This window comes from Podarcis melisellensis (genome assembly GCF_964234715.1).
Source record: "Podarcis melisellensis genome assembly, chromosome: 8".
Lineage (NCBI taxonomy): Eukaryota > Metazoa > Chordata > Lepidosauria > Squamata > Lacertidae > Podarcis > Podarcis melisellensis.
In genome coordinates this window covers 84,885,346-84,912,640 of record NC_138540.1, presented here as the reverse complement: position 1 = coordinate 84,912,640, position 27,295 = coordinate 84,885,346, and the positions used below count along the sequence as shown (strand labels likewise).

Here is a 27,295-nt window from a genome sequence, read left to right as displayed (position 1 = left end):
TGTTGCAATGCTAAGCATGCCTGGCTGAAAGTCAGAATTGAACCAATATGAGAAAATACAAGAATGTTGGGAGCTGTGTTATACTGGTGCAAGTAGCTCAGTAGTCTTTTTATCGGTACACCACCTTGAGTCCTGTCAGGGGGGAAAGGTGGGGTATAAATAAATAAATATACAATTATAATTGTGTCTACATTTGAGCAGCAGTGACTCTCCGTGATTTTACACAGGGAGTCACTTCCTCTGGAGATCTTGCCAAGGATTAAACCTGGGACGTTCTACATGTCAAGGAAATAAGCAACTATCTTACTTTTAAAAGATATCTGAAGGCAGCCCTGTTTAGGGAAGTTTTTAAGGTTTAATTGAAATATACTCTGAGTCGAGAGTAGATTTCATGCTCTTCATTGAGCTCATAGTGGTGAGGAGGAATGGAAGTTCCCCCAGGATGTCTGCTTTATATACATTATTCACACAATGGGCCCCACGTGATTGGCTAATTTCGGGATTCTCCTGTAGGCCAATCAGGTTGCGGATTCACTTCCACCTGGAGCTGGATTGGGTGGCTCCTGTGGACCAATCAGACTGCTACATTCTGGACACTATTGTTCTAGGACCAATCAGACTGCTGCATTCTGAATCCTATTGTTCACATTCTGCATTCTGAATCCTATTGTTCCTTTTGGATCCTATTCAACTCAGTACATAACATTAATGCTGTACTGTGCTTTTAATATTCGGTTGGGAGCCGCCCAGAGTGGCTGGGGAAACCCAGCCAGTTGGGTGGGGTATAAATAATATGATGACAATGACGACGATGATCATCTTGAAGCAGAGCAGATGATCTATCATTGAGCTGCAGCTCTCCCAGAGGAAATTATGCTGGGAACATTAATGCTATCTATACCAGACATTAATGCTATCAGACGTTTAACATGCAGGGAGGAAACACCCCCCTGCAAAATTCACTTTGCCTCTTCTGTAGCCCCAACCCTTTGTTTGTTTGTTTGAGGTGCCACCAGCGTGCAGAAACCCATTTCTTTCTTTCTTCAGATCCCTGCACCACTTTTGCTGCAAAGCCCGGCCCAGTCCCAGAGGTGCACAAAGCAACTGCCCAGGGTGCCGAAATCTGGATGCCTTGGGGTCAGGGCTGCCGCCTGCCCCCTTTGCAGAAGATGCACAGAGCTGGCTTATCCGCTCATGGGAGGAGCCGAGAGCCCCGCAGTGCGGACCCTCAGTCAATATAATCTTTTGATCTCTCCGCCAGGGACTCAGGAGGACACTTGCGAGGGGGAGAGAAAGTCAAGAGGTGACATCTGTTGAAAACAAGAGTGAGAATTGGAAGGGCTGTGACCGACTTTTGATTGTCTAATGCGCTGCTATGATTGTGCTGTGCCTACTGAGCTAAAACTGAGCTAAATCAATAAGAGAGACTGTAAACTGTTTCAATATGCAGTGACTGCCGCAAGGTTACTTCTGGCCCAATGATGGAAACAGGAAGAAATTCCAACAGTGGAAGAATGGAGAAGGAAATTGACCGAATATGCAAAACTGGACAAATTGACTGGGAAGATTCGATACCAGAAAGACCAAAAGTTTATTGAGGACTGGGGAAAATTTACAGAATATCTGAAAAATATATGTGATACACCAGACAACGCTTGTTGGTTTTGAAGAGACTCTGTGAAATAGTAAGAAATACTGCAAAAAAGAGAGTAAGAGGAAAAGGAGTGGAGAAAGGCAATATCATGTTTAGAAATGCGTTAAAAAATAGAAATTTTTCGAAAGATTGACAGAGAAATTGAGGGAAGTCAAAAATTGAAGCATGAGTGTAAAATAATTTGTTGACTGTATAAAACGTGTTTGGAAAATGAATAAAAATTATTTAAAAAATAAAAATAAAAAGCAAAGCGGGGGGGGGGGGAGGGAGGCAAACATCTTAAATTGCCAAGAACCAAACCCACCCACCACAACACATATTAGGGAGAATACAAGAAAACGCCTAAGAGTTAAACTAGAGGTTCACAAAGTGGGTGGTATTGCCCCCCCCGGGGGGCACTAAGAGGCAAGAGGGCAGCAGGAGGGCAATAGAAATGTAAAAAGGACTATCTGGTATTGCTGCACAGCGTTCTTTAATTTTGTTAGATCAATTAAACTGAATGCTTCTAATTGGATTCCGAATAAATGTGCAATTAACTGTTACTCTTTCAAATTTTATTGCGTTATTAAATCCCTTAGTGGGTTGTGAGGACTTTCAGCCTAAGCCTTCCTTTTAAAACAAACATTTAAGTTTCTAGTCCTTAAGGCAATGCCTGGGTAACGTATCAGAAGCTGTATTAGAGAGAGGGGCAGGGAGAGCAGGTGAGCAGGGAATATTGAATTGTGTACATACGCTCCCAGTACGTTTCCAAGCACAATTCAAAGTGTTGGTGCTGACCTTTAAAGCCCTAAATGGCCTCAAAGGCCCAGTATACCTGAAGGAGCGTCTCCACCCCTATCGTTCTGCCCAGACGCTGAGGTCCAGTGCCGAGGGCCTTCTGGCAGTTCCCTCACTGCGAGAAGCCAAGTTACAGGGAACCAGGCAGAGGGCCTTCTCGGTAGTTGCGCCCGAAGTCAAAGAGATAAACAACTACCTGACATTTTGAAGACATCTGAAGGCAGCCCTGTTCAGGGAAGTTTTTAATGTGTGACATTTTAATGTATTTTTAATCTTTGTTGGAAGCTGCCCAGAGTGGCTGGGGAAACCCAGCCAGATGGGTGGGGTACAAATAAATAATAATAATAATAATAATAATAATAATAATTATTATTATTATTATTATTATTATTATTATTATTATTATGCCTAGGTAAAGGTAAAGGGACCCCTGACCATTAGGTCCAGTCGTGGCCGACTCTGGGGTTGCTTTATCTCGCTTTATTGGCTGAGGGAGCCGGTGTACAGCTTCCGGGTCATGTGGCCAGCATGACTAAGCCGCTTCTGGCGAACCAGAGCAGCACACGTTTACCTTCCCGCCAGAGCAGTACCTATTTATCTACTTGCACTTAGGCTTGCGAACTGCTAGGTTGGCAGGAGCAGGGACCGAGCAACAGGAGCTCACCCCGTCGTGGGGATTCGAACCGCTGACCTTCTGATCGGCAAGTCCTAGGCTCTGTGGTATAACCCACAGCACCACCCGCGTCCCATTATTATACATACCATCCATTTAAAGTGCATTCCCACCTACTTCAAAAAGCAAAAGGAATCCTGGGAGCTGTGTTTTACCCCCTCCCACAATTCCCAGCACCCTTAACAGACAATTGCCAATATTATTGTGTGTTTGGGTGCTTTAAGTATGTGGTTTGCGCACAGCCATAGTGTCTTTTGCCTCTCCTCGTGAGTAACGGAAGCAGACTCAAGGATGCAAAGCAATATAAGCGGAATCGGGGTGTGTGTGTGTGTAGAAGGGTGCCCATTCTTCCTTGGAGACAGGTGCCGTTTCAAACGGTACAGAGAGTGAATTGACCACACTCAGTTTCACTTCTGCAGTTCAGGACGGAGGCGGCTTGGTATTAAGTCTTACTCCCTGCCTGCTCCATCTCCCCTCGCAAGGAGGGCGTGCATGCAAGAATGCAGAAATGGGAGGGCTGTGGGTGGCGGGGGACAGTACTTAACCTAACAGGGCCACTGTTTTTGTCCTGGCAGTATTGTCAAGAGTTCCACAGGGTCAAAAGAGACAAGATGTGGGAGATCTGTGACAGGACCTCTCTGCAGCCCCCTCAGCTACCTCCTGCAGCTGCTTTCGAATGCAAATGTTTAGTGATCTGCTCAGAAAATGGGAACCTGCCTTGTGTGAATTCAGTCTTCCGCACTGACTTGCAATGGCTGTCAAGAGCAGGGGTTTAAAAGTTTGCATTTCGAGGGAGGGTCTATTCCTTATTCATACTTTCGGAATCAGTATGTTTACCGAAATACAACCATACACTGAAATTTGCACTCACTTGAATTTTGCAAGCCAGCCAGCCAAAATGCAAATATTGGAGGAAGGTGTACATAAAAATCAACACGTCCGTGAAGATAACACAGACAAAAATGCATTATATGAAGGGAAAGTGCTTGCAAAAACGTGTAAAGTCAAAACTGCATACATAGGAGCTGTTTGCACCCAAATGCAGTCTGACCAAACTGCAGGAGGCAGTGGAAGACAGGAGTGCCTGGCGTGCTCTGGTCCAGGGGGTCACGAAGAGACGGACACGACTAAACGACTAAACAACAACAACAACAGGAAGGCCTAAATGCCCAATTCCCTCTGGCCACTGGTGGGGCAGGGAATCGGTGTTACCTTGGTAGACATCTTGAAGAGAGCCTCCCCCACAGAACTCCATGCAGATCCACAACTTGTTGAACCTAGTGAGAAAGCAGAGATGGAAAGGTTCGTCACTGAGTGTGAAATGAGGTACACAGGGGAGGACTGGGATGAGGATCAGGGCCATCTCAACGGCACCTCAGCAATCTTGAAGTTGTCTCCCCCACAGCGTGCGCGTGCACACACACACACACACACACACACACACACACAAGCTTTCACCATCCTGGTTCCACCATAAGAGCATAAGAACTCTGCTAGATCAGGCTAAAGAACTATCTACCCCAGCTTCCTGTTCTCCCAGTGGCCAACCAGATGACTCTATGGGATGTCCGCAAGGTAAAATGTAAAAATGTAAAAATGTAAATGACCCCTGGACGGTTACATCCAGTCAAAGGCAACTATGCGGTTGCGGCGCTCATCTCGCTTTCAGGCCGAGGGAGCTAGCGTTCGTCTGCAGCCAGCTTTCCGGGTCATGTGGCCAGCAGGACTAAGCCACTTCTGGCACAACGGGACACCATGACGGAAACCAGAGCGCACAGAAACGCTGCTTACCTTCCTGCCGCAGCGGTACCTATTTATCTACTTGCACTGGTGTGCTTTCGAACTGCTAGGTTGGCAGGAGCTGGGACAGAGCAACAGGAGCTCACTCCGTCACGGGGATTCGAACCGCCGACCTTCAGATCAGCAAGCCCAAGAGGCTCAGTGGTTTAGACCACAGCGCCACCTGTGTCCCTTGTCCACAAGGAGGACCTTAGGGCAGCAACACACTCCCCACTTGTGGCTGCTGGTTAAAGGTTTTCAGCGGTGGGCCACCCCTCTGAACTGGGACACCTGGACTGTTAAGTCCAGTCAAAGGTAACTATGGGATGGCGGTGCTATCAGGGCCAGTAGCCATTGACAGCCCCCTTCTCCAAGAAGGTTATGCTTAGAGCAACGAAATGACATCAGCTGGGCCTGGCTGGGGCTCATGGCGGACCTTTCCCAACCATGAGGTCAGAGGGTTTTCTCACCGTATGTAGCTCCCATAATAGGCTACGATGTTATGATGGCTGCAGGTCTTCACCATCAGAATTTCTTGCTGGATAGTGGCACAGTCATCATCTGGAAAGTAGGGCATTTAAAATGTTTAGTAAATTCAAGAAGTGCTTTTAGGGCCAAACTAGGCTCTGTAAAAGGTAACCTACAGTTGCAAAAATAAAATAAAAATTTTAAATGGAGGGTTGTTTCCCTCCCCCCTTTTTATTTATTTTCTCTTTCAATAGTCTTTATTGAAAGAGGCATGATGGAGAACAGCAACAACTGGGAAAAGAGAGATATAACATTTTACAAGGACACCACGGAGAGAATAATTGCCACACGTAGGAAGAACAAGGATAGAATTTGAGTGCCTCACTTGTAGTTCTATAAATCACTTGATGTGTCGACACGAATAGAAGTTGCTCATATTGCCGTTGTTGTATAAGGGATTATTATTGTGACCGGAATGTAATTGAAATTAATAAGATTTTGGGACGCAGAAATAAAGAAAATCATCAAACCAGCAATTCTAGCATGTGGGGAGGCCACCTAAATTATATAATTCAGTATTTGAACGACAGGTATTATAATTTGGTATTGTATAACGAGGCTATCATTGGATTGTAATTGAAAAATTAATAAAAATTATTAAGAAAGTAGTATTTATTATTGTTTTTCTGCTTGTCAGAACGAATTGCCCTGTGAGATACATCATCAAAAATATACCAACAGAAGCTGTTTAGCCTTAACAAAACTCCCCTGACCTTCTTTCCCAGAGACACCCTGACTTTTCGCATATCATCAATTATCCCCTTACAACAGGAGCATCATACGATATACCGGCTATTAACTAAAAATGACCTCTTGTTATACAAGAGCTATAATGGCATAAGAAGGGATTCGGGTGGCGCTGTGAGTGAAACAACAGAGCCTAGGGCTTGCCAATCAGAAGGTCAGCAGTTCGAATCCCCACGACGGAGTGAGCTCCCGTTGCTCGGTCCCTGCTCCTGCCAACCTAGCAGTTCGAAAGCACCTCAAAGTGCAAGTAGATAAATAGGTACCACTCTGGCGGGAAGGTAAACGGCATTTCCGTGCGCTGCTCTGGTTCGCCAGAAGCGGCTTAGTCATGCTGGCCACATGACGCCAATAAAGCGAGAAGAGCGCTGCAACCCCAGAGTCGGCCACGACTGAACCTAATGGACCTTTACCTTTACCTTTATAATGGCGTAAACCTTTCAGACTGGTCCTTTGGTGTATTGGCCTAAGTCAGCGATGGCCAAGCTCAGTCCTCCAGATGTTTTGGAACTACAACTCCCATCATCCCTGACCACTGGTCCTGTTACCTAGGGATGTTGGGAGTTGTAGTCCCAAAACATCTGGAGGGCCATGTTTGGCCATCTCTGGCCTAAGTAATAACGACCCCCTATTCTCCTGCTTTAAATATCCTTCAGCATCATGAACAGGGACAGTGGAACTGACTCCCTCGGAAAGCGGTGGACTTTTCAATCAGAAGTCAGGGGGCTGTCTGCCAGGGGTTCTTTAGCTGAGATTCCTGCATTGAAGCGGGTTGGACTAGATGACCCTTGGAGTGCCCTTCCAACTTTACAGTTCTATGATTCTATGAGACGCATGGTGCACACGCAGGTTAATTGAATGAATGCACGTAAGAGGCAGGGCTGTTGTTGTTTTACGGTAAATAGAAGCCACAGCTCTCCACCTCCGCCCCCAAGGAACACGACTGCCGTGGGCGATTGTCACAGCTTGGGGGGATTTTCGCTGGGTCCGCAACCGAGAGAGGAAAGGTTACATTCTTCCCCTTCACTTTGTGCTCCTCTCGTGGCTGCTGGGCTTTATTTTTCCATTTCGTCAAAGCCCTGCATGTTGATTTCAGCCACACAATTAACGTCATGGCTGAAATCCGTTTGATGAGGCCCTAAGCTACTGAAGGTAATGGGGCCCTTTATATGTCCAGCTGTCTTTTGTCAACAACAAATTGTCACTGCTTTTTTGTGTTGAATATATGCTTAAAAATAATAATTTATTATTCCTACCCCGCCCATCTGGCTGGGTTTCCCCAGCCACTCTGGGCGGCTTCCAACAAAACACTAAAATACAATAACCTATTAAACATTAAAAGCTTCCCTAAACAGGGCTGCCTTCAGATGTCTTCAGGTAGTTGTTTTTCTCTTTGACATCTGGTGGGAGGGTGTTCCACAGGGCAGGCGCCACCACCAAGAAGGCCCCGTGCCTGGTTCCCTGTACCCTCACTTCTCACAATGAGGGAACCGTCAGAAGGCCCTCGGCGCTGGACCTCAGTGTCAGGGCAGAACGATGGGGGTGGAGACGCTCCTTCAGGGATACTGGACCGAGGCCGTTTAGGGCTTTAAAGGTCAGCACCAACACTTTGAATTGTGCTCAGAAATGTACTGGTAATCTATGGACCTCATAGGTATCTCAAGCCATTTACGCATGTTGCCATGTAACCAGTCCATGCAGAATGTAGGCACCCTATATATAGAAAGGAGGAAACCCGTGATATTTTAGGGAGCAGGCTAGCAGGTGGGGCCCATGACTTACATCATAGAAACCTACACAATACAAAACACTGTTGCTGTATGTAGGTTTTATTTTATTTCTTTTTTATCTTATATCCTGGAAATGTACATCCAGGGGGGGTTGTTTAAATTTTTGGGGGGCCCTAAGCTATAGCTTGTTTAGCTTATATGTAAATCCGGCACTGGAACAGCGGCTGCGACAAAATAAATTCGCTCTTTTGCAGCATTTCCCAAAGAAATGTGGGTGTGAGCTGCGAACAACAACAACAAAAGTCAGCAACTGGCAGCCTCTAACCTTAATCTGCCCTCTCTTCCAAATTTCCAAGAAAATCAAACCTCAGCATTGAAGGAGGTGGAAAAGTGCTAGGAAAGCAATTATTTACAGAAGTGATCTAATTTGCCTCACACTTCTGGGGTGTTCTCTCCAAAGGAAGGATGTTCTTGTTTTTATTTATTTAAAGAAAAATAGAATTAAAAAGAGGAAATCGTTGCAAAGCGTGCATGCCCAGAGGGGTGAGGACACACAAAAACAAAAACAGAAATAGAAATTTCCATCACGGGAAAATTTTTTTTAAAAGAAATAATACATAAAGGCGGACATGAAACTTGCAACTTCTTATTCCAAAATATATGGCCTTTAATCCAATGAGTTTATGATAGCATAAAAAACTGTTTCCATCTTTTACAGGTGTTACAGAACAAGAAAGGAAGATAAGTGTTCCCCAACAAGAACAGATATAGAGGCTATTCAAAATAAATGCATATCCCACCCTAAATATATGTTACATAAAAGTAACATGGTTTGTCTTGACGTGGGGAAATCAACAAGAATTTTCTCTCAAGGAGGGTTAGGATTACAGCGAGGGACGAAAGGGTTTAGCTTCTCCCCGCAATTATTATTATATAATAATATTAAGAATTAATGCAACAGGGAGGCCTGGAGTGGCCTGCTCCATGGTGAGCCATTTTGCAGAATACAGCCTGCTTGCTTCTCCTCAAGTAACAGGACTAGAGACTTTTAAAATCATTTTTATAAATAAATAAAAAGGAAGCAGAACATTCCAGAAAGGAGATTCGAATCTCCCCTGTGGGAGCCGGTCAGGCTTCTTAACAAAATCTCCTCAGGAAGGCTCACCTGGGCATTCTTGGGCCAACCTAATGGAGTTGGGCCAAAAAGCTTCATATGCACCAGAGTTCATCAAATGTTGTGTTTTCCCCCTTCCCTTGTTGCAGGAATTTATGTAAAGGTTGGGGGGGTGTTGCTCCTCTAGCAGATATCATGCACATGCAGCCCACTACCAAAACCAGCACAATCGCTTTTGTGACTTTTGTGATTTGTCCCCACAAAACACTTCATCGCAGTTTCTTCCTATCTATTCCAAGGGCCTTTGCTGCACGATACCAAATGTAAGAATTCACTGATAAGTGCATCTATGCACTAGCTCACTGGTGTGATAGGAATTTTATGGTCTTAGATATACGGTAATGTTCATAAGTGTACCAACCAAGCACATACATAGATCAGCACAGGAAGGCCGACCTGGGACCATTTTGATTCCTAAACTGAGCAATTTTTTTCTCTGCAAGGTCAAAGTGGGAAACCTCCCCATTGTCTCTTTCCTCAAATATCCTGTCTTAAGGACACATTTAAGATATGAATAGGGTGTGAGCCTGTGACCTGGCCCAGGAACTAAGTATTTATCACTACAAAAGAATGGCCAGGCTCCCCAGGAAATCCAATCAAGTAACCTGCCAGACAGGAGATAAACAACGACAGGAGAAAAACAATATTCAAATTTCTGTTTTAGATCGCCTTTTCTGTGATGTAGGTGTGATGTATCTGAGGGGTGGTCTTAGGTTACACCCCTTCTGTGATGTATGCATGATGTTTCTGGGGGTGGTCTTGATCTACAGGGTGGCAATTTTAAAAGTCTTTATAAGGCCTTGCACACCATTTTTCTGGGTCCTCCTCCTTTCCTGCAGGTGAGGGGAGCACCCTGTTGCAACAGATCGATAAAGATCAAGCTTACTAGCTGCTTTGCTTCTCAATATTCTGTGGTTGGCCTCTGTTATTTTTTCCTACCAATAGGGAACCTATGTAAGGACTCTGTATGGGCTCTTGGATACCCTATAAGGGAAAGGGGCAATTTTGGTTTACAACACTGGGAAAACTTCAGAAATTCATATAGACAGGTAAGCTCAGCTACTCAGCAGCCCCTCTGCCTGAGTGATAATCCCTGGCATCCTGATACCTGAGTGCCAGACAGGTAGCCATTCCAGAAATAGCAAACCCAGATGAAGACAAAAGGGTGCGATGAACTTGGCTGGGAAACAGGGAAATGTAAATATCTCTTTTGTTACACTTGATGGGTGTTTGGTGAAGGGCAAGGGGAACCCTGGGGCAGGGTCCAGGATGCTCAGATTACTGCCACCAGACCTCCCCTTTCATGATGTAACCGTGATGTATGAGTGATGTAGTTGGGGGGGGGTGTAGCATGGGGATGAGCAGCTAATAAAAGTTTGGGTTCTCTTTTGTTTGGGGCTTCCATCTTGTTCCACCTGGTGGCAGGTGGGAGTCCTGTCGCGACAGTCTTCAATCAAGACCAAGCCTACTGGCTGCTGTTTTGCTCTGGTATTCCTGGCTGGTGTCCTTGTTTTTTTGTCCAAGGGATCCCTCAGATTTCTCCGTTAACACCCTCGGTAATTAAAAATATTTGGTTTCTGAGCATATGTACACAGTGAATGAAAGAGCACCCATGCTTCTGCAATGAGCTGGTCAGACTCTGTTTTTCCCCAAGCCAACTTTATTTTAGAGACTGACTTCCAGCCATCAAACGGTGTCTCGAACCACACTATACATTTAAAGCATCTTCAAAAAATGTTGGATGTTTTATTGTGTTTTTAATATTGGGTTGGGAGCCGTCCAGAGTGATGGGACAACTCAGTCAGATGGGCAACATATTATTATTATTATTATTAGCACCCAACATCTCCCACAGAGTCCTGGGAACTGCAGTTTCTTAAGTGTGCTGGGAATTGTAGCTCTGTGCGGGGGCAGAACTACGGTTTCCCAGGATTATTTGTAGGGGAAGAATGTGCTTCAAACGTTGCGCTGAATGTGCTTTAAATAGCCGGTTTTCAGCTGCGGGGTTGCCATGTAAATAAACAGTAAATATTGTGATGGGTCGTTCCTGGCTAGTGGGCCTGATCCACGGTCAGTCACAGCCGGAGCACAACCTCCATGCAAAATATATAGCAAAAGAATTGTACACAGCTGAAAACGCTGGGCGTGTTAAGGTAAATTCAACAGTGTAACCTATTGAAAAGGAATGTAAAATGGGGGGGATTGATTCAGATGGATATATAAGAATATGGAGGAATTATGGGTAAATTAAAAGAACATTGGAAGGGGGAGGAGGGAAGGCGTTGAATGTATGGGTGTAATGAAAGATGTTAACGTGGAAATGTCAAATCTGAAAACTTTTAATAAAAATTAGTGTGTGTGTTGTTTTTTTAAAAAAGGCAAAAGATTAAGAAATGGAGCCCCAAAGGCTTGTTTGGGTTAAAAATACATCTCCTGGGTCTGGAAAAGTTGAATACTGCTTTAAATGCATACATACAGCAATTCTTCCCCTTAGTTCTGGCACTCCCCAGTGAGAAAGGATTTCAGGGCTCATTCAGTTTACGATACGGTGGCGCACTAAAAAGTAGCTGATTGTTTTCCTCGCTCACCTGCTTCCATCTTTACGATTTTGATAGCAGCCAGTTTCCCCGTCTCCTTGTTCCTTGCCTGAGGAGATACAGAAAGGAGAATGTGTTTAAAAGATGGGCAAAGGCCTAAACGTGGCTGGAGACCAGGGTCTCGGCTTTACAGTTGCAAACAAAACGCTTTAAATGTGTTGCAAAGTGCAATACGCAAACGTGGCACTAGATGGCGGACGTGAGCTATGCCAAATTTGATGTATTTTTCAAAACTTTTTTTAAAGCCTTTTCACAGTTTTTTTTTTATATGAGAGCTCCAATTGGAGAACAGCCTTTACCAAAGGTGTCACAGGTTTTGAAGATGCTCAAATTGAGGGCGAAAGGGAGAAACGCGCTAAGAGGAAGGCACGCTTGGAAAATCCACACCGTGATCAGCTCCCATCCAGAAACCTATGTCCCCACTGTGGAAGGATGTATGGATCCAGAATTGGCCTCCACAGTCACTTAGAGACTCACTGTTGAAACCGTGTTTATGGAAGACAATCTTACTCAGATACAAGGGATCGCCAAAAAAGAAGAAGAAAGATTTCCTCATTTTGAAGAATGAAGGATTGGTTTTCTATGGAGTGTGTGCACTCAAAATTCGTGTAACAGCAGCAAACACACAAGCCGGGCTTTTTCCTGTGATTTCTCTTTGGGGGACAGGCAGTTTGCAAAAAGAATGGCACAAAATTATCAATGACAAGTACAAAACGGCTATTTGAAGGTTTAAAAAACCGATTAAAATCAACAATACGCTGAAACCACATATCAACCCCCGCCCCCATTTTACATTCCTTTTCAATAGGTTACTCTAGGAGTCTTGGTTGACCACAAACTTGACATGAGCCAACAGTGTGACGCGGCCGCTAAAAAAGCCAATGCAATTCTGGGCTGCATCAATAGGAGTATAGCATCTAGATCAAGGGAAGTAATAGTGCCACTGTATTCTGCTCTGGTCAGACCTCACCTGGAGTACTGTGTCCAGTTCTGGGCACCACAGTTCAAGAAGGACACTGACAAACTGGAACGTGTCCAGAGGAGGGCAACCAAAATGGTCAAAGGCCTGGAAACGATGCCTTATGAGGAACGGCTAAGGGAGCTGGGCATGTTTAGCCTGGAGAAGAGGAGGTTAAGGGGTGATATGATAGCCATGTTCTAAAATATAAAAGGATGTCACATAGAGGAGGGAGAGAGGTTGTTTTCTGCTGCTCCAGAGAAGCGGACACGGAGCAATGGATCCAAACTACAAGAAAGAAGATTCCACCTAAACATTAGGAAGAACTTCCTGACAGTAAGAGCTGTTCGACAGTGGAATTTGCTGCCCAGGAGTGTGGTGGAGTCTCCTTCTTTGGAGGTCTTTAAGCAGAGGCTTGACAACCATATGTCAGGAGTGCTCTGATGGTGTTTCCTGCTTGGCAGGGGGTTGGACTCGATGGCCCTTGTGGTCTCTTCCAACTCTATGATTCTATGATTCTATGAACACGCTACATAACTGGGTAGGCCTACCTAAACAAAATATTTTTTTAGCAGGAGCCGAAAAGGGTGTAATGAAGACATCTGCCTGATGTCAATATGCAGGGAGTTATTATTATTAAAATCAGTTTTGAGCCTTCCTAGATATTTTAGTGACCCTATTATCTCCTGTATTTGTTATAGTGTCTGCTAAATTTTATTTTTATTTCACGCCATTCTGATCTACATCTGAGGAAGATATAAATGGTTTTCTTTAAAAAAAGAAAGATAAAAATAATGTGTTCAACCAAGCAGCAGTTGTGAAATTATCAGGACAACAAGCTTGTTACTGGGTTTAGCTGCTCACCACACCACTGATTTGTATCATTTCAGGAGAGGAAATTGCTGCCAGGAACGATGTGAAGCTTATAGTCTCACCAAAAAGCAAATAGTAAGAACTCTATTTTGGAGGCAGATCCCAGCAGCGTTGATTACAAGTTTCCTCCTTGAAAAGTTCCAGCCACTTTTATTGCTTCCTGTTCAGCGTGGCTGGAGGGCTAATTGCCCCTTGATTGCCCCCTCAATTAGTCAGCTTCTACTGACATCTATTGACATGCTGTTTTCCTTTCCTTTCCTTCCTTTTCTTCTGCTACCAGAACGCAGGAAGGGTAGCCAGGTGGGCATATTATTTTCCCAAAAAAAAATTGTATTAGTTTTCACAATATTATAAACAAACAAACACACAAGACAAACAAACATAAACCATAGCCTTATTGAAAATTGCACTTATTAACTTAGTTAAGTGACTTCCTCGCTTCCCCTCGGTTGAATTTCATTGCATGTCCTTTTAACAGTTTTCCAAATCCCAAATTTTATGAAATTTAACATCCTTAGATCTTCACCTTATGGAATTAAACATATTAATTCATCACTTAGCATAAATAAAATCCTAAGCCCGTTAAGTATCTGCAAGCTATTTTCAGTTAGTTTAACTTAACAAATGTAACTAAATAATCATTAAATTTATTCCACTCTTCCTAATACTCCTCCGCCTTCTGGTCGCGGACTCTTCCGGTTAGGTGGGCTAACTCCGAAAATTCCATCATCTTCATCTGCCATTCTTCCATTGTTGGTAATTCTTGGGTTTTCCAGGTGGGCATATTTGGAATACGATGGTTCAGCAATGATATCATAAAGATGCACATCAGTATGCGGATGATACCCAGCTCTACCTCTCTTTTAAATCAGAACCAGTGAAGGCGGTGAAGGTCCTGTGTGAGTGCCTGGAGGCGGTTAGAGGATGGATGGCAGCTGACAGATTGAGGTTGAATCCTGACAAGACAGAAGTACTGTTCTGGGGGGACAGGGGGCGGGCGGCTGTGGGTGACTCCCTGGTCCTGAATGGGGTAACTGTGCCCCTGAAAGACCAGGTGCGCAGCCTGGGAGTCATTTTGGACTCACAGCTGTCCACAGAGGTGAGGGTCAATTCTGTGTCCAGGGCAGCTGTCTACCAGCTCCATCTGGTACGCAGGATGAGACCCTACCTGCCCGCAGACTGTCTCGCCAGAGTGGTGCATGCTCTGGTTATCTCCCGCTTGGACTACTGCAATGCGCTCTACATGGGGCTACCTTTGAAGGTGACCGGGAAACTACAACTAATCCAGAATGCGGCAGCCAGACTGGTGACCGGGAGTGGCTGCCGAGACCATATAACACCGGTCTTGAAAGACCTGCACTGGCTCCCAGTATGTTTCCGAGCACAATTCAAAGTGTTGGTGCTGACCTTTAAAGCCCTAAACGGCCTCAGCCCAGTATACCTGAAGGAGCGTCTCCACCCCCATCGTTCTGCCCGGACACTGAGATCCAGCTCCGAGGGCCTTCTAGCGGTTCCCTCACTGCGAGAGGCCAAGTTACAGGGAACCAGGCAGAGGGCCTTCTTGGTAGTGGCGCCTGCCCTGTGGAACACCCTCCCATTAGATGTCAAGGAAGCTTTTAATGTTTCATAGACTATTGTATTTTAATATTTTGTTAGAAGCCACCCAGAGTGGCTGCAGAAACCCAGCCAGATGGCCGGGGTATAAATAAATTATTATTATTATTATTATTATTATTATTATTATTACTACTACTACTACTACTACAGTGGTACCTCAGGTTAAGAACTTAATTTGTTCTGTAGGTCTGTTCTTAACCTGAAACTGTTCTTAACCTGAGGCACCACTTTAGCTAATGGGGCCTCCCGCTGCTGCCGTGCTGCCACCATGCGATTTCTTTTCTCATCCTGAAGCAAAGTTCTTAACCTGAGGTACTATTTCTGGGTTAGCGGAGTCTGTAGCCTGAAACGTCTGTAACCCGAGGTACCACTGTATTAGGAGATAAGCAGCTATCCTATTTTTAAAAGACATCTGAAGGCAACCCTGTTTAGGGAAGTTTTTAATATTTAATACTGTGTTGTTTTTAGCACTCGATTGGGAGCTGCCCAGAGCAGCTGGGGTAACTCAGCCAGATGGGTGGGGTATAAATAATAAATTATTATTATTATTATTATTATTATTAAGCAAACAAAGCATAGCTATTACACACAAAGGAACTGCAGCAGCCTCCAGGGTATAGGTACCAACTCGGGGAGCGGGAGCTGGGTGCTGAGGCACCCACAAAATTCTGACTGTGGGTGCCTGACCGTTTGACCTAACGTGGAGTGTAGTGTGCATGACGTCTCATGGTGCGCCGAGACCCAAGAGGACCCATCGCATCCTCTGAAAGACCCATTGGCTTTGCGCAAGGCCCGCCGGGTACGTCGCAGTTGCAGGAGGCTCCAACAGGGTGCGACAAAGGCACATGCATGGGAGAGAGGCATGCATGCCACCTGAAGCTCTTTGGAAGAGAAGTACAATGTAAACCAGTGTTTTTCAACCACTGTTGCGCGGCACACTAGTGTGCCACGAGATGTTGCCTGGTGTGCCGTGGGAAAAATAGAAAAATCAGATAGATTTTTTTAAAAATGTCAAATTTTTGGCCACTAGGCGGGCGCTGGACTGTGTCCTGGGTATGGGGGCGGTTTGACCCCACCCTCGGCCAGCAGGGGCGCTGATTGGCGCTCCTCAGGGGAACACCCTCCCCTTTTCTGATGCCTGGGCTGTGATTGGTCCAGACTCCAGCCTGGACCTATCACAGTAGGACATCACCTTCCGGCTTCCTTCCTGCCCGAGCACAGAGACCAGGACTCAGCGGGAGTCGGCACTGCAGAGAGGCCGGATCCAGACCAGGCCGCAGGTGCAGCGTGAGATGAGGAGGTCATCTGGATCGATCCCCGCTGAGCAGAGAACGGTCCGCAACGTTTTTGTTTGCCATTAAAGAAAAAAATATTAAACCATGCTTGAATGTCGGAACTACATAGCTCTGTGAGTTGAGCTTTTCAAGCATGATTGCTATAAAAACTAAATACAGCGAGAGACTGAGAGCTGTTGACGAAGAGCTACGTGTGTGTCTTTCTTCGATTCCAGCCAGAATATCAGCTTTGTGTTCAGCCAAAAAGGCCCAGGTTGCGCACTGAATAAAGTATTTTATAATTTTTCATATTTCTGTTTACTTACTATTTCATAATAAAGTAATTACCGTATTTTTCGCTCTATAACACGCACCTGACCATAACACGCACATAGTTTTTAGAGGAGGAAAACAAGAAAAAAAAGATTCTGAATGAAACAGTGGATGTATCATTTTGGTGCTTCGTGCTGTGGCCACAGACATGTGATTTGACGGTGAGTTTGGGGTAAGCCATTGCAAAAATCCTGAGAATCCATATGGATCTGTGCATTGTAACCACAGCAACCAAAAACAGCTTTTACAACTTTGTAAACAAAGCAACCGAAAACAGAAGAGGGTGGGCAATAAGACCCTGAGGCAGAATGCAGGAAAGCAGCAGCCTCCTCTCTGCAGCGCACAATCTGATTTTTGCCTGATTTTTGCCCCTGCACTCGGGCCAGTCGGCTCCAGGGACCACACATTCGCTCAATAACACGCACAGACATTTCCCCTTACTTTTTAGGAGAAAAAAATGTGAGTGTTATAGAGAGAAAAATACGGTATAAAATACTTTCTTTGTGTTTATTTGATTCCTATTCAAGAGAATTACTTTATATATAGTCAATATAGGCACAGAGTTAATTTTTTTAACATTTTCTAACGGTGGTGTGGCTCGAGATTTTTTTCATGAAGCAAGTGTGCCTTTGCCCAAAAAAGGTTGAAAAACACTGATGTAAACGCAGTTATAAACAGGCAGGAGATTTGATTGTGAATTCCAGTGGCCTCACCTTGCTTGGGCCCTGCATCCCGCAGCTCAAAGCGGGAGACTGGTTAGAGAGGAAGGAGAGCACAAGCTGAAACATTTTGGCAGAGGATACAGCTGCAGCGCTCAGCTCCGTTGATAGCATCAAGCAGGATGTGAGCCGTTACGCTAAGTGGGTAGGTGGGCTTGCAACACAGGCTGCCCTTCCTCCAAGAGGCTTGGAGAGAGAAACTGGCAAACCAGAGGAGGAAGGGGTGTTTCCATGCCTTGAAACAACCAAGGCATGTTGTAGGGAAACTTTAAGCTGTGTACAGTGGTACCTCGGGTTACGGACGCTTCAGGTTACAGGCGCTTCAGGTTACAGACTCCACTAACCCAGAAATAGTACCTCGGGTTAAGAACTTTGCTTCAGGACGAGAACAGAAATCGCATGGTGGCGGCACGACAGCAGCGGGAGGCCCCATTAGCTAAAGTGGTGCTTCAGGTTAAGAACAGTTTCAGGTTAAGAACAGACCTCTGGAACGAATTAAGTTCTTAACCTGAGGTACCACTGTACAAAAGTAATTTGTGCACCTGCATCTATTCTTGCCCCTTTCTAAAATTTATGTACAGTGGTACCTCAGGTTACAGATGCTTCAGGTTACAGACTCCATTAACCCAGAAATAGTACTTCGGGACAAAAGCAAGTACAAAGTGATTTCTGTCCATTTCATCTTCCCCCAGTTTCTATCCCCCCCCCCCCGATCTGACATTCATCTCATTCTGCCTCAGTTTCCAAATTTTAATCAAGAGCCCTCATGAAAAATCCATCAGCTTTTTAGTGCCAATTTATCCTAATAAACACTTATATGATGTTAGCCACTCTGAGCCCGGCTCAAGCCGGGGAGGGTAGGGTACAAATAATAATATTTATTACTATTAATATTATTTTTATTATTGCCACCAGTTGTGTCCCCCCCCCCACAACACAATGTCTTTTCCTATGTTGTTTTCACTAATGTCTTCAATTCTTGGCACACTTTCCCCTGGTTCGTGCACATTTTTGTAAAATGCAAATTTTGAAGGATAGCCGAGTTTCAGTTTGCATATTGTTTCGGGAACTGAACCAGGAAATGTGATCCGAAACCAATTTCTCCCCTATGCCTGTACAATTTGCAGAAGTTGCTGCCATTCTGAGCATTCCCTGGGAACACCACAGAAAAGCTATGGGGTTGGTCCACGTACGAACACACCCCAGTCATTCACTCCCCATTATACCATATTTTTTGCTCTATAAGACTCACTTTTTCCCTCCTAAAAAGTAAGGGGAAATGTGTATGCATCTTATGGAGTGAATGCAGGCTGAGCAGCTATCCCAGAAGCCAGAACAGCAAGAGGGATTGCTGCTTTCACTGCGCAGCGATCCCTCTTGCTGTTCTGGCTTGTGAGATTCAGAATATTTTTTTTCTTGTTTTCCTCCTCCAAAAACTAGGTGCGTCTTGTGGTCTGGTGCTTCTTATAGAGCGAAAAATATGGTAATTCTTCTCAGACCAGTAGTATCAGAAGGCAGACAAGCTCCTTTTAAGAAGGAGTGGATGGTGGGGCTTAGGCCCAGGCTACCTGGAATATCGTATCTCCCTATACAAACCTGCCCGCATGCTAAGATCCTGGGCTGAGCACCTTCTTTGCCTCCCATCAACACCAAAAGCGTGGTTCGTAGTGACACAAGAGAGAGCCTTTTCTGTGGTGGCCCCCATACGATGAAATTCCCTCCCAAGAGAGTTTAGATTGGCTCCCTCTTTGTTACCCTTCCCCCAACAGGCTGAGGCCTTCATGCTCAGATAGACCTTTGGAAACTAAGGTGCAGATTGGTGCTGCCAAAGATGTTGTTCTTGTTCCAAACATTGCAAATTGTGGACAAAACGGAGTGTTTCCGGAGGTGGCAGAGAGATATTTCCAAATTTGTCTGGCAGGGCAAAAAGCCCAGAATCAAGTTTAAGATATTAACAGATGCAAAGGAAAGAGGGGGCTTTGCCCTGCCAGACTTAAGGCTGTACTATGAAGCCGCAGCTTTCTGCTGGCTAAAAGATTGGCTACTTCTCGAAGACACTGATGTGTTAGATCTGGAAGGTTATAACAATGCTTTTGGTTGGCATGCATATTTGTGGTATGATAAAGCTAAGATTAACAAGGCCTTTAAGAACCATATTGTCAGAAAAGCAGTGTTTAATGTCTGGACAAAATACAAAGACTTATTGGAAAATAAAACTCCAAGGTGGCTTTCACCTTTGGAAGCTAAGGCCTGAAAAAGACCCAATATGGAAGCCTACTGGCCAAAATATTGGGAACTGTTAGAAAAAGACGGAGACAATTGGAAATTGCAGAGTATGGAGAAAATGAAGGATAAAGTGCGAGACTGGTTACACTACGCTCAGATTAAGGAAATTTTTAAAAGTGACAAAAAGTTAGGATTCCAGGTGGAGAAATCGAAGTTGGAAACAGAACTGTTAGAACCTAAGACTAAGGTACTTTCAAGAATGTATAATTTGCTGTTGAAACGGAATACACAAGACGAAATGGTTAAGTCGGCTATGATAAAATGGGCACAGGACATTGGGCATAACATTATGTTTGAGGACTGGGAAAGGTTGTGGACCACTGGGTTGAATTTTACTGCATGTAATGCTTTGAAAGAAAATGTAATGAAAATGATATACAGATGGTACATGACCCCAGTTAAACTTGCCAAAATATACCATTCGTCTGATAATAAATGCTGGAAATGTAAAGAAAATGAAGGAACATTCTTCCACCTCTGGTGGACTTGCCCCAAAGTGAAGGCCTTCTGGAAAATGATATATAACGAGCTGAAAAAGGTATTTAAGTATACCTTTACTAAGAAACCAGAGGCCTTTCTTCTGGGCATTGTCGACCAGAAGGTGTTAAAGAAAGATAGAACATTTTTCATGTATGCAACAACAGCAGCAAGGATACTACTCGCTAAGAACTGGAAAACTCAAGATCTACCCACACTGGAAGAATGGCAGATGCAACTGATGGACTATATGCAACTGGCGGAGATGACTGGCAGAATTCGAGACCTGGGAGAAGAAAGGATTGAAGAAGATTGGAAGAAATTCAAGACTTACTTACAGAAATATTGTGATTTAGTGGAATGTTAAGAAGGATGCTTGGTTATAAATAATTGGCCATCACTAAAATAGATCAAGAATTGATGATAAGAGAGATTAAGAGAAACAAATTTGCAGGAGAATTATTTTATTGTATTTAAGTAAGTGGTTATAGATTTGGAAATAAGATGATAATTTGCTTGACAAAAATTTATTAATGATGTAAGTGGGAGCGGGAGACGTGAGGAAGTTCAAGGATATTATGAAATTTTGTTAAAACAAAGCAATAATGTTTATTATCATTGTATTCTTTTTTCTAAAAACTCTAATAAATATTTATTAAAAAAAAAAAGATTGGAAAAATTAGAAACCCCCCCCCCCAAAAAAAGGAAACTAAGGTGCAGATTGTGTTGATCACTGGTTCCCTATCAAGGCAAATTGGATTTTAATTGCTGGTACTAAATGTGTTCTGAAGAATCTTAATTCATGTTTTAACTAGTTTGTTTCTATTACTTTGGATTTTATGATGTTGTCTTTAAGTGCTCTAAGCCTCCTGGAATCCCAACTTGGGACAAATATATGAATGCAGATAATTTAAAAATAACAACAATAACAACCCACTAAAACCAGATGCGCAGGGGAAACATGTGTCAGGACAAGGCAGGGAAAGTATGTATTCCAAAGCATTCTCTTCAACAGCAATACTTTGTTCTTCTGCTAACACTGTTCATTTTCACATTTTGTGTCTGTGAACATGATGCTTACAAGGAGATAAGTTGTGAGGTATCTTAAACAGTCTATTGCGGTCAAAACCAACCAAAATTCAGTTTCCATTTGCCAGCAATAGAAATAGATAATTATAGAAGCGTCCCAGGTGCTTATTCTGCATGGCGGCTTAAAAGGTCAAGGGACCCCTGACCATTAGGTCCAGTCGTGGCCGACTCTGGGGTTGCGGCGCTCATCTCGCTTTATTGGCCAAGGAGGCCGGTGTACAGCTTCCGGGTCATGTGGCCAGCATAACTAAGCTGCTTCTGGCGAACCAGAGCAGCGCACGGAAACGCCGTTTACCTTCCCGCCAGAGTGGTACCTATTTATCTACTTGCACTGGCGTGTTTTCCAACTGCTAGGTTGGCAGGAGCAGGGACCGGGCAACGGGCGCTCACCCTGTCGTGGGGATTCAAACCGCCGACTTTCTGATCAGCAAGTCCTAGGCTCTGTGGTTTAACCCACAGCGCCACCCGCATCCCGTCATGGCGGCTTACGGCCCAAGAAATAAATGTACCCATCATGTTTTCCAACCGCTGAAAGGAGCTTCTAAGGCTGAGCCTTGAGCTGGAAATGGGGAGGGAGCAGGAGAGGTCAGGAACTAGAGCCCCCAAGGGCCAAATCTGGCCTCTTGAGAGGACCAGATGGTCCTTCATTTGGAGCCTGCCGAATTGCAATGGCCCATCTTACAACATTCAGCTTCACTGAACATCCACGAATTCTAGTGTGACAACAGGAGAGAAAAAACTACAGTGGTACCTCGGGTTACATACGCTTCAGGTTACAGACTCCGCTAACCCAGAAATAGTGCTTCAGGTTAAGAACTTTGCTTCAGGATGAGAACAGAAATTTTGCTCCGGCGGCCTGGCAGCAGCAGGAGGCCCCATTAGCTAAAGTGGTGCTTCGGGTTAAGAACAGTTTCAGGTTAAGTACGGACCTCCGGAACGAATTAAGTACTTAACCCGAGGTACCACTGTACCTCTGTCCACTTTTTCCATGCTGCGCCGAATTTTATACACTCCTATCGCATCGTTGCCTCCTTGTCTTTTTTCCCCTGCACTGAGAAGTCCCATATGCTGCAGCCTTGCCTCATGGGGTAGTGCGACTCATGCAACACGTTGGCGATTAATATGCACAGAACAATAATTATACATACTTTATCAACCTTCAGAGAAAAACACAAAACATAAACAAAGCCACAGAGACTTGCGAACCACCCAACCTAAGATGAACTTATAATGTCTGGTTTCAATAGGTTTTTCAAATGCTTAACTCAGTCTTTTAGATAAGTTCATGAAGATACCAACAAAAGGTAGGTTCGGGGTTATTCACGATACCGAGAGATGCTAGTGGAGTTGTAGATAGATGTTAATGAAGTTGTAGACAATAAAGTTGTAGACGACAGGGTGCCGGCGTTCTGCACCTGTTTCGCCCTGGCAGTCCAAGTAATTAAGAGCATAGCTGTCAACGTTTCCCTTTTCTTGCGAGGAATCCTATTTGGAATAAGGGAATTTCCCTTAAAAAAAGGAAAACGTTGACAGCTATGATCAAGAGGCCGCTGTTCACTCCCGATGGGGCCCTTTTACTGGGGCTTGCAGGTAGCCCACTCCCAAGATAGTTTTTCGGGCTTCTTCAGTGGTCTAATGTCAAAGTCTTGATACGTATATTGATATTCAATCTTATAGAGAATACTTTTTCTTGGCTTAAGCTTAAGAGACTGATTTGCTTAGCCTCATAGGGGAGCTGCCCTCTACCCCTTGAACATTTTGCCTGTCCTTTACTGATTTCGCATTGACTGGGGAGGGGGGGGGGAATGCTTCTGGGAGATGATATATAATGAGATGAAAAAATGTTTAAATATACATTTAAAAAGAAACCAGAAGCATGACTGGCAGAATCCGAGACCAGGGAGAAGAGTTGGTGGAAGAAGATTGGAGGAAATTTCAAATTTATCTACGGAAACATTGTAAACTTTTTGAATGTTGATGACATTGAAATGAACTGAAGGGGTTCTAGCAACAAGGTTAAAAATAAGATTGGATTGATAATAGATAAATTAACTGGATATGAATTTGCTGAAATAATTTTTAAAAGGGATACAAAAAAGGGAGATGTGAGGAAGTCAGGAAAATAAGTGAATCAAAGAGGAGAAATCAAAAAGAGGGATTTTTGTGTTTTCTTTTTTAGTGTGCTTTTTTCCTTTTTTCTGCTTTTTTCTACTTTTTCTATAAGTTAAATGTTTGTAATTTTTTTGGTATTTTGTAACTTTATATTTTTGTGTATGTGTTTTTTCTTTTTTCTGTTTGTTGTTATTCCTAAAATTTAATAAAATATTATTATAAAAAATTTTTTAAAAGAAACCAGAAGCATTCTTATTGGGCATTGTTGGGAGTGATATAAATAGAAAGGAATATAAGCTCTTTTTATATGCAATAACAGCAGCAAGAATATTATTGGCACAAAAATGGAAGCAAGAAGAATTACCGACGATTGAAGAATGGAGTTAATGGACTATGCAGAACTAGATGAACCAACTGGAAGGATTCGAAACCGGCGGGACCAGAAATCCACGGAAGACTGGAGTAAATTTACGGACTATTTGAAAAGTATTTGTGAAGATCAGACGACGTTTGTAGGTTTGCAAGAAGTTTTGTGAGGAGTATTATTGGGAGTATTGCAAAAATGGAGAAGGGGAAGGGTGATTGTTAAGAGATGTAAAGGCAATATAAAGTTAAGAAATGCATAAGAAGTGGTTAAAACGGTGGATCATCAGAGGTGCTGATGGAAGTTTAAAAAGATTGCATAAGTGATAAGTTTTGTGGTACATTTTATAATTTATATGTTAAAATCAATAAAAATTATTTTTATATAAAAAGAAAAGACAGGGGAGAGGAAGCCTCCATCTCTTACTTAAAGTGGCCATCCCATAAATGTCCCTCGCATTTACCTCTCTTATATTCCATGGAGAGAATTACCAAGGCAGACAGAAGGACTGTTGCCACGCGCTTTCTCTCCCAGTCAGGGTTCCTGTGCCTTTAACTACAACACGGCAGGTGGAAATGCAGCTGGTGCAGCTTTTCCCAACATAGTAGGGAGGCAGAAAGCTGAACCTGTGAAGTGCAGCCTGTCTCGCAGCTTTAAAAAGCTTTAGGCAGTGCGTTGGGCACAGAGACCAGCATTGTGTGGCGGATGAAGCGCTCAAGAGAGCAACGAATTCATACTCAGCTATGGCACACACTAGGACGGCAATGGCGTACATACTGGGAGGAACGCGTAAGAGAATTGAGCAAAGTTGTCGTTACTTCTAAAGATTCATAGGACTGCGCTAAACTACACCACAATGTTGCTGTGAAGATCAAAGGAGGGAGTGATCAATGTTTCCCCAAGCTCTTTAGGGGAATTGTGGAATGAAAATGTGGCCGACAACCCACTTCTCCAATATCATGCAGCAATGAGTTCCACAGACGAACCCTACTCCATATTTATTTCTTTTGTCCTCAAACCCAGTTCAATTAGTATGCGGCTGTATTGCCGAAGATGCTTTTCCTATTTCAAACAGCTCCAGGGATTGGCAACGCAGGATGTTTCAAAGAGTGGCAGAGAGAGAGATTACAAAATATACCTGGCAGGGGAAGAAACCAAGAATAAAATAGAGCATTTTAATTGATGCAAAAGGAAGAGGTGGGTTTTCCCTGCCAGGTCTAAGATTATATTATGAGGAATCCTGTTTTTGCTGGTCAATTAGTGTGAAGAAGAAGAAGGGGGAGGAGAGGGAGTTTGGATTTGACATCCCGCTTTATCCCTACCCGAAGGAGTCTCAAAGCGGCTAACATTCTCCTTTCCCTTCCTTCCCCACAACAAACACTATGTGAGGTGAGTGGGGCTGAGTGTGCAGCTGTGGAAGTCGTAGCCCCAAATGTGTGATGCCCTCAGCCATTCAGTCTCTCCAGGAAGGAGCAGCGGTTTGGTTGCTTACCTTATAGACTTCTCCATAGGTCCCTCCGCCAACTCTCAGCAGAAGTTCAAAGTCCTCTTGGGGGTTTCGGGTAGAAATGTCTAGGGCAGCTCTTTCCTGGGCATCCATTGTTCAGTGAATCCCCCACCCCACCCACTGCCACCCCAAGGCGGAGGTTTGCAAAGTCTGCGACTCTCTCACTGCGCGTGGGCGTCAGAGCAGCAATGTGGTCAGGGCACTTTATAAATTTCTCAGGGTTCTGCTTCCTGATTTGATGCGCGATTGGTTTGTGAGAGCTCCACCGTGGCCTTTCAAGCCCTGTGGCGGGTATGCAGAGATCACATCGGTTCCTCTATCGCATGGGTAGGCAAACTAAGGCCCTGGGGGCCGGATCCGGCCCAATCGCCTTCTAAATCCAGCCCGTGGATGGTCTGGGAATCAGTGTGTTTTTACATGAGTAGAATGTGTCCTTTTATTTCAAATGCATCACTGAGTTATTTGAGGGGCCTAGGAATTCATTCATTTCCCCCCCCCCCCATATAGTCTGGCCCCCCACAAGGTCTGAGGGACAGTGGACCAGCCCCCTGCTGAAAAGAATTGCTGATCCCTGCTCTATCTCCTCCTCTTCACTGGCCCTTTGCAGAATCGGTTTCCCCCGGGGAAAGGGCTGGGGCTGGCGCGCTGGCGGGAAATTCCACGCCAGGGGCCACAATGTGGCCCTTGGGACTCTTCCTGGTCACACCCTGCACTGGCCTGGCTGCAAATCTTCCTTGAGTGTTTTCGCATGCCCACAATGTGTCTAGAACTCTGATAACGCTTCTTGGTGATGAAGGAGAGTGAAGGCTCTGTGAGTGTTTGCAGGAACTGGCCTACTGTACGAAGGTAAAATGTACATTCATTGCTCCGCCCACTTTTGCCCCTGGCCCTGCCCACCACTGACATGTGGCTCTCAGATGCCTACCCAGAAAGGAATGTGGACCCTGGACTTTAAAAAAAAAACTTGCCCACCCCTGTGCTAGAGACTTGCAAGATGAGACTGCCATTGGCCCATCTGGTCCAGTATCCGTTCCCAGTGCGTCAGTGGAAAACCCGCAAGATCTGAAGCACAACAGCACTCTCCAGCCACTTGAATTCAAAAGCATGCTGCCTCCCACCTTTGAGCCTTCATCATCATCATCATCATTTATTTATACCCCACTCATCTGTCTGGGTTTCCCCAGGCACTCTGGGCAGCTCCCAACAGAATACAGTGGTACCTCTGGATGCGAACAGGATCCATTCCAAAGCCCCGTTCACATCCTGAGCAGATCGTAACCCGTGTCTGCGCATGCGCAGGTCGCGATCCGCCGCTTCTGCACATGCACGTGATGTCATTTTGAGAGTCTGCACATGCGTGAGCGGCGAAACCCGGAAGTAACGTGTTCCGTTACTTCCGGGTCGCCGCGGAGCACAACCCAAAAATGCTCAACTTTAACCCGAGGTCTGACTGTATTAGACGCACAATACAGCATTAAATATTAAAAACGTACCTAAACAGGGCTGCCTTCAGGTGTCTTTTAAAAGTCGGATAGTTGCTTATTTCCTCCACATCTGATGGGAGGGCGTTCCACAGGGAGGGCGCCGCCACCGAGAAGGCCCTTTGCCTGGTTCCCTGTAACCTCACTTCTTGCAGTGAGGGAACTGCCAGAAGGCCCTCGGAGCTGGATCTCAGTGTCCGGGCAGAGCGATGGGGGTGGAGACGCTCCTTCAGATATACAGGGCCAAGGCTGTTTAGGGCTTTAAAGGTCACCACCAACACTTTGAATTGTGCTCGGAAATGTACTGGGAGCCAATGTAGGTCTTTCAGGACCAGTGTTATATGGTCCCGGAAGCCACTCTCAGTCACCAGTCTAGTTGCCGCATTCTGGATAAACTGCAGTTTCTGAGTCAAAGGTAGCCCCACGTAGAGCGCATTGCAGTAGTCCAAGCGGGAGATAACTAGAGCATGCACCACTCTGGCGAGACAGTCTGCGGGCAGGGAGGGACTCAGCCTGTGTACCAGGTGGAGCTGGTAGACAGCTACCCTG

General features: G+C 44.7%; 1 protein-coding gene across 2 annotated transcripts in view; it reads right to left on the bottom strand.

The window, feature by feature from the left end:
* The window catches only part of MAP4K1 (mitogen-activated protein kinase kinase kinase kinase 1), a 65,832-nt gene extending 40,089 nt beyond the window's left edge, over positions 1-25,743 (bottom strand). The window contains exons 1-4 of one of the 2 annotated variants that reach the window (XM_081921987.1): positions 25,251-25,743; positions 11,648-11,705; positions 5,354-5,444; positions 4,317-4,381 (exon numbers count right to left, since the gene is read on the bottom strand). In XM_081921987.1, coding sequence (XP_081778113.1) covers positions 4,317-4,381; positions 5,354-5,444; positions 11,648-11,705; positions 25,251-25,358 — 322 coding nt within the window. In that variant the 5' untranslated portion in view covers positions 25,359-25,743. The remainder of the gene's footprint in view (positions 1-4,316; positions 4,382-5,353; positions 5,445-11,647; positions 11,706-25,250) is intronic. The other variant, XM_081921986.1, reaches the window with a different exon arrangement.
* Positions 25,744-27,295: the final 1,552 nt, after the last annotated feature.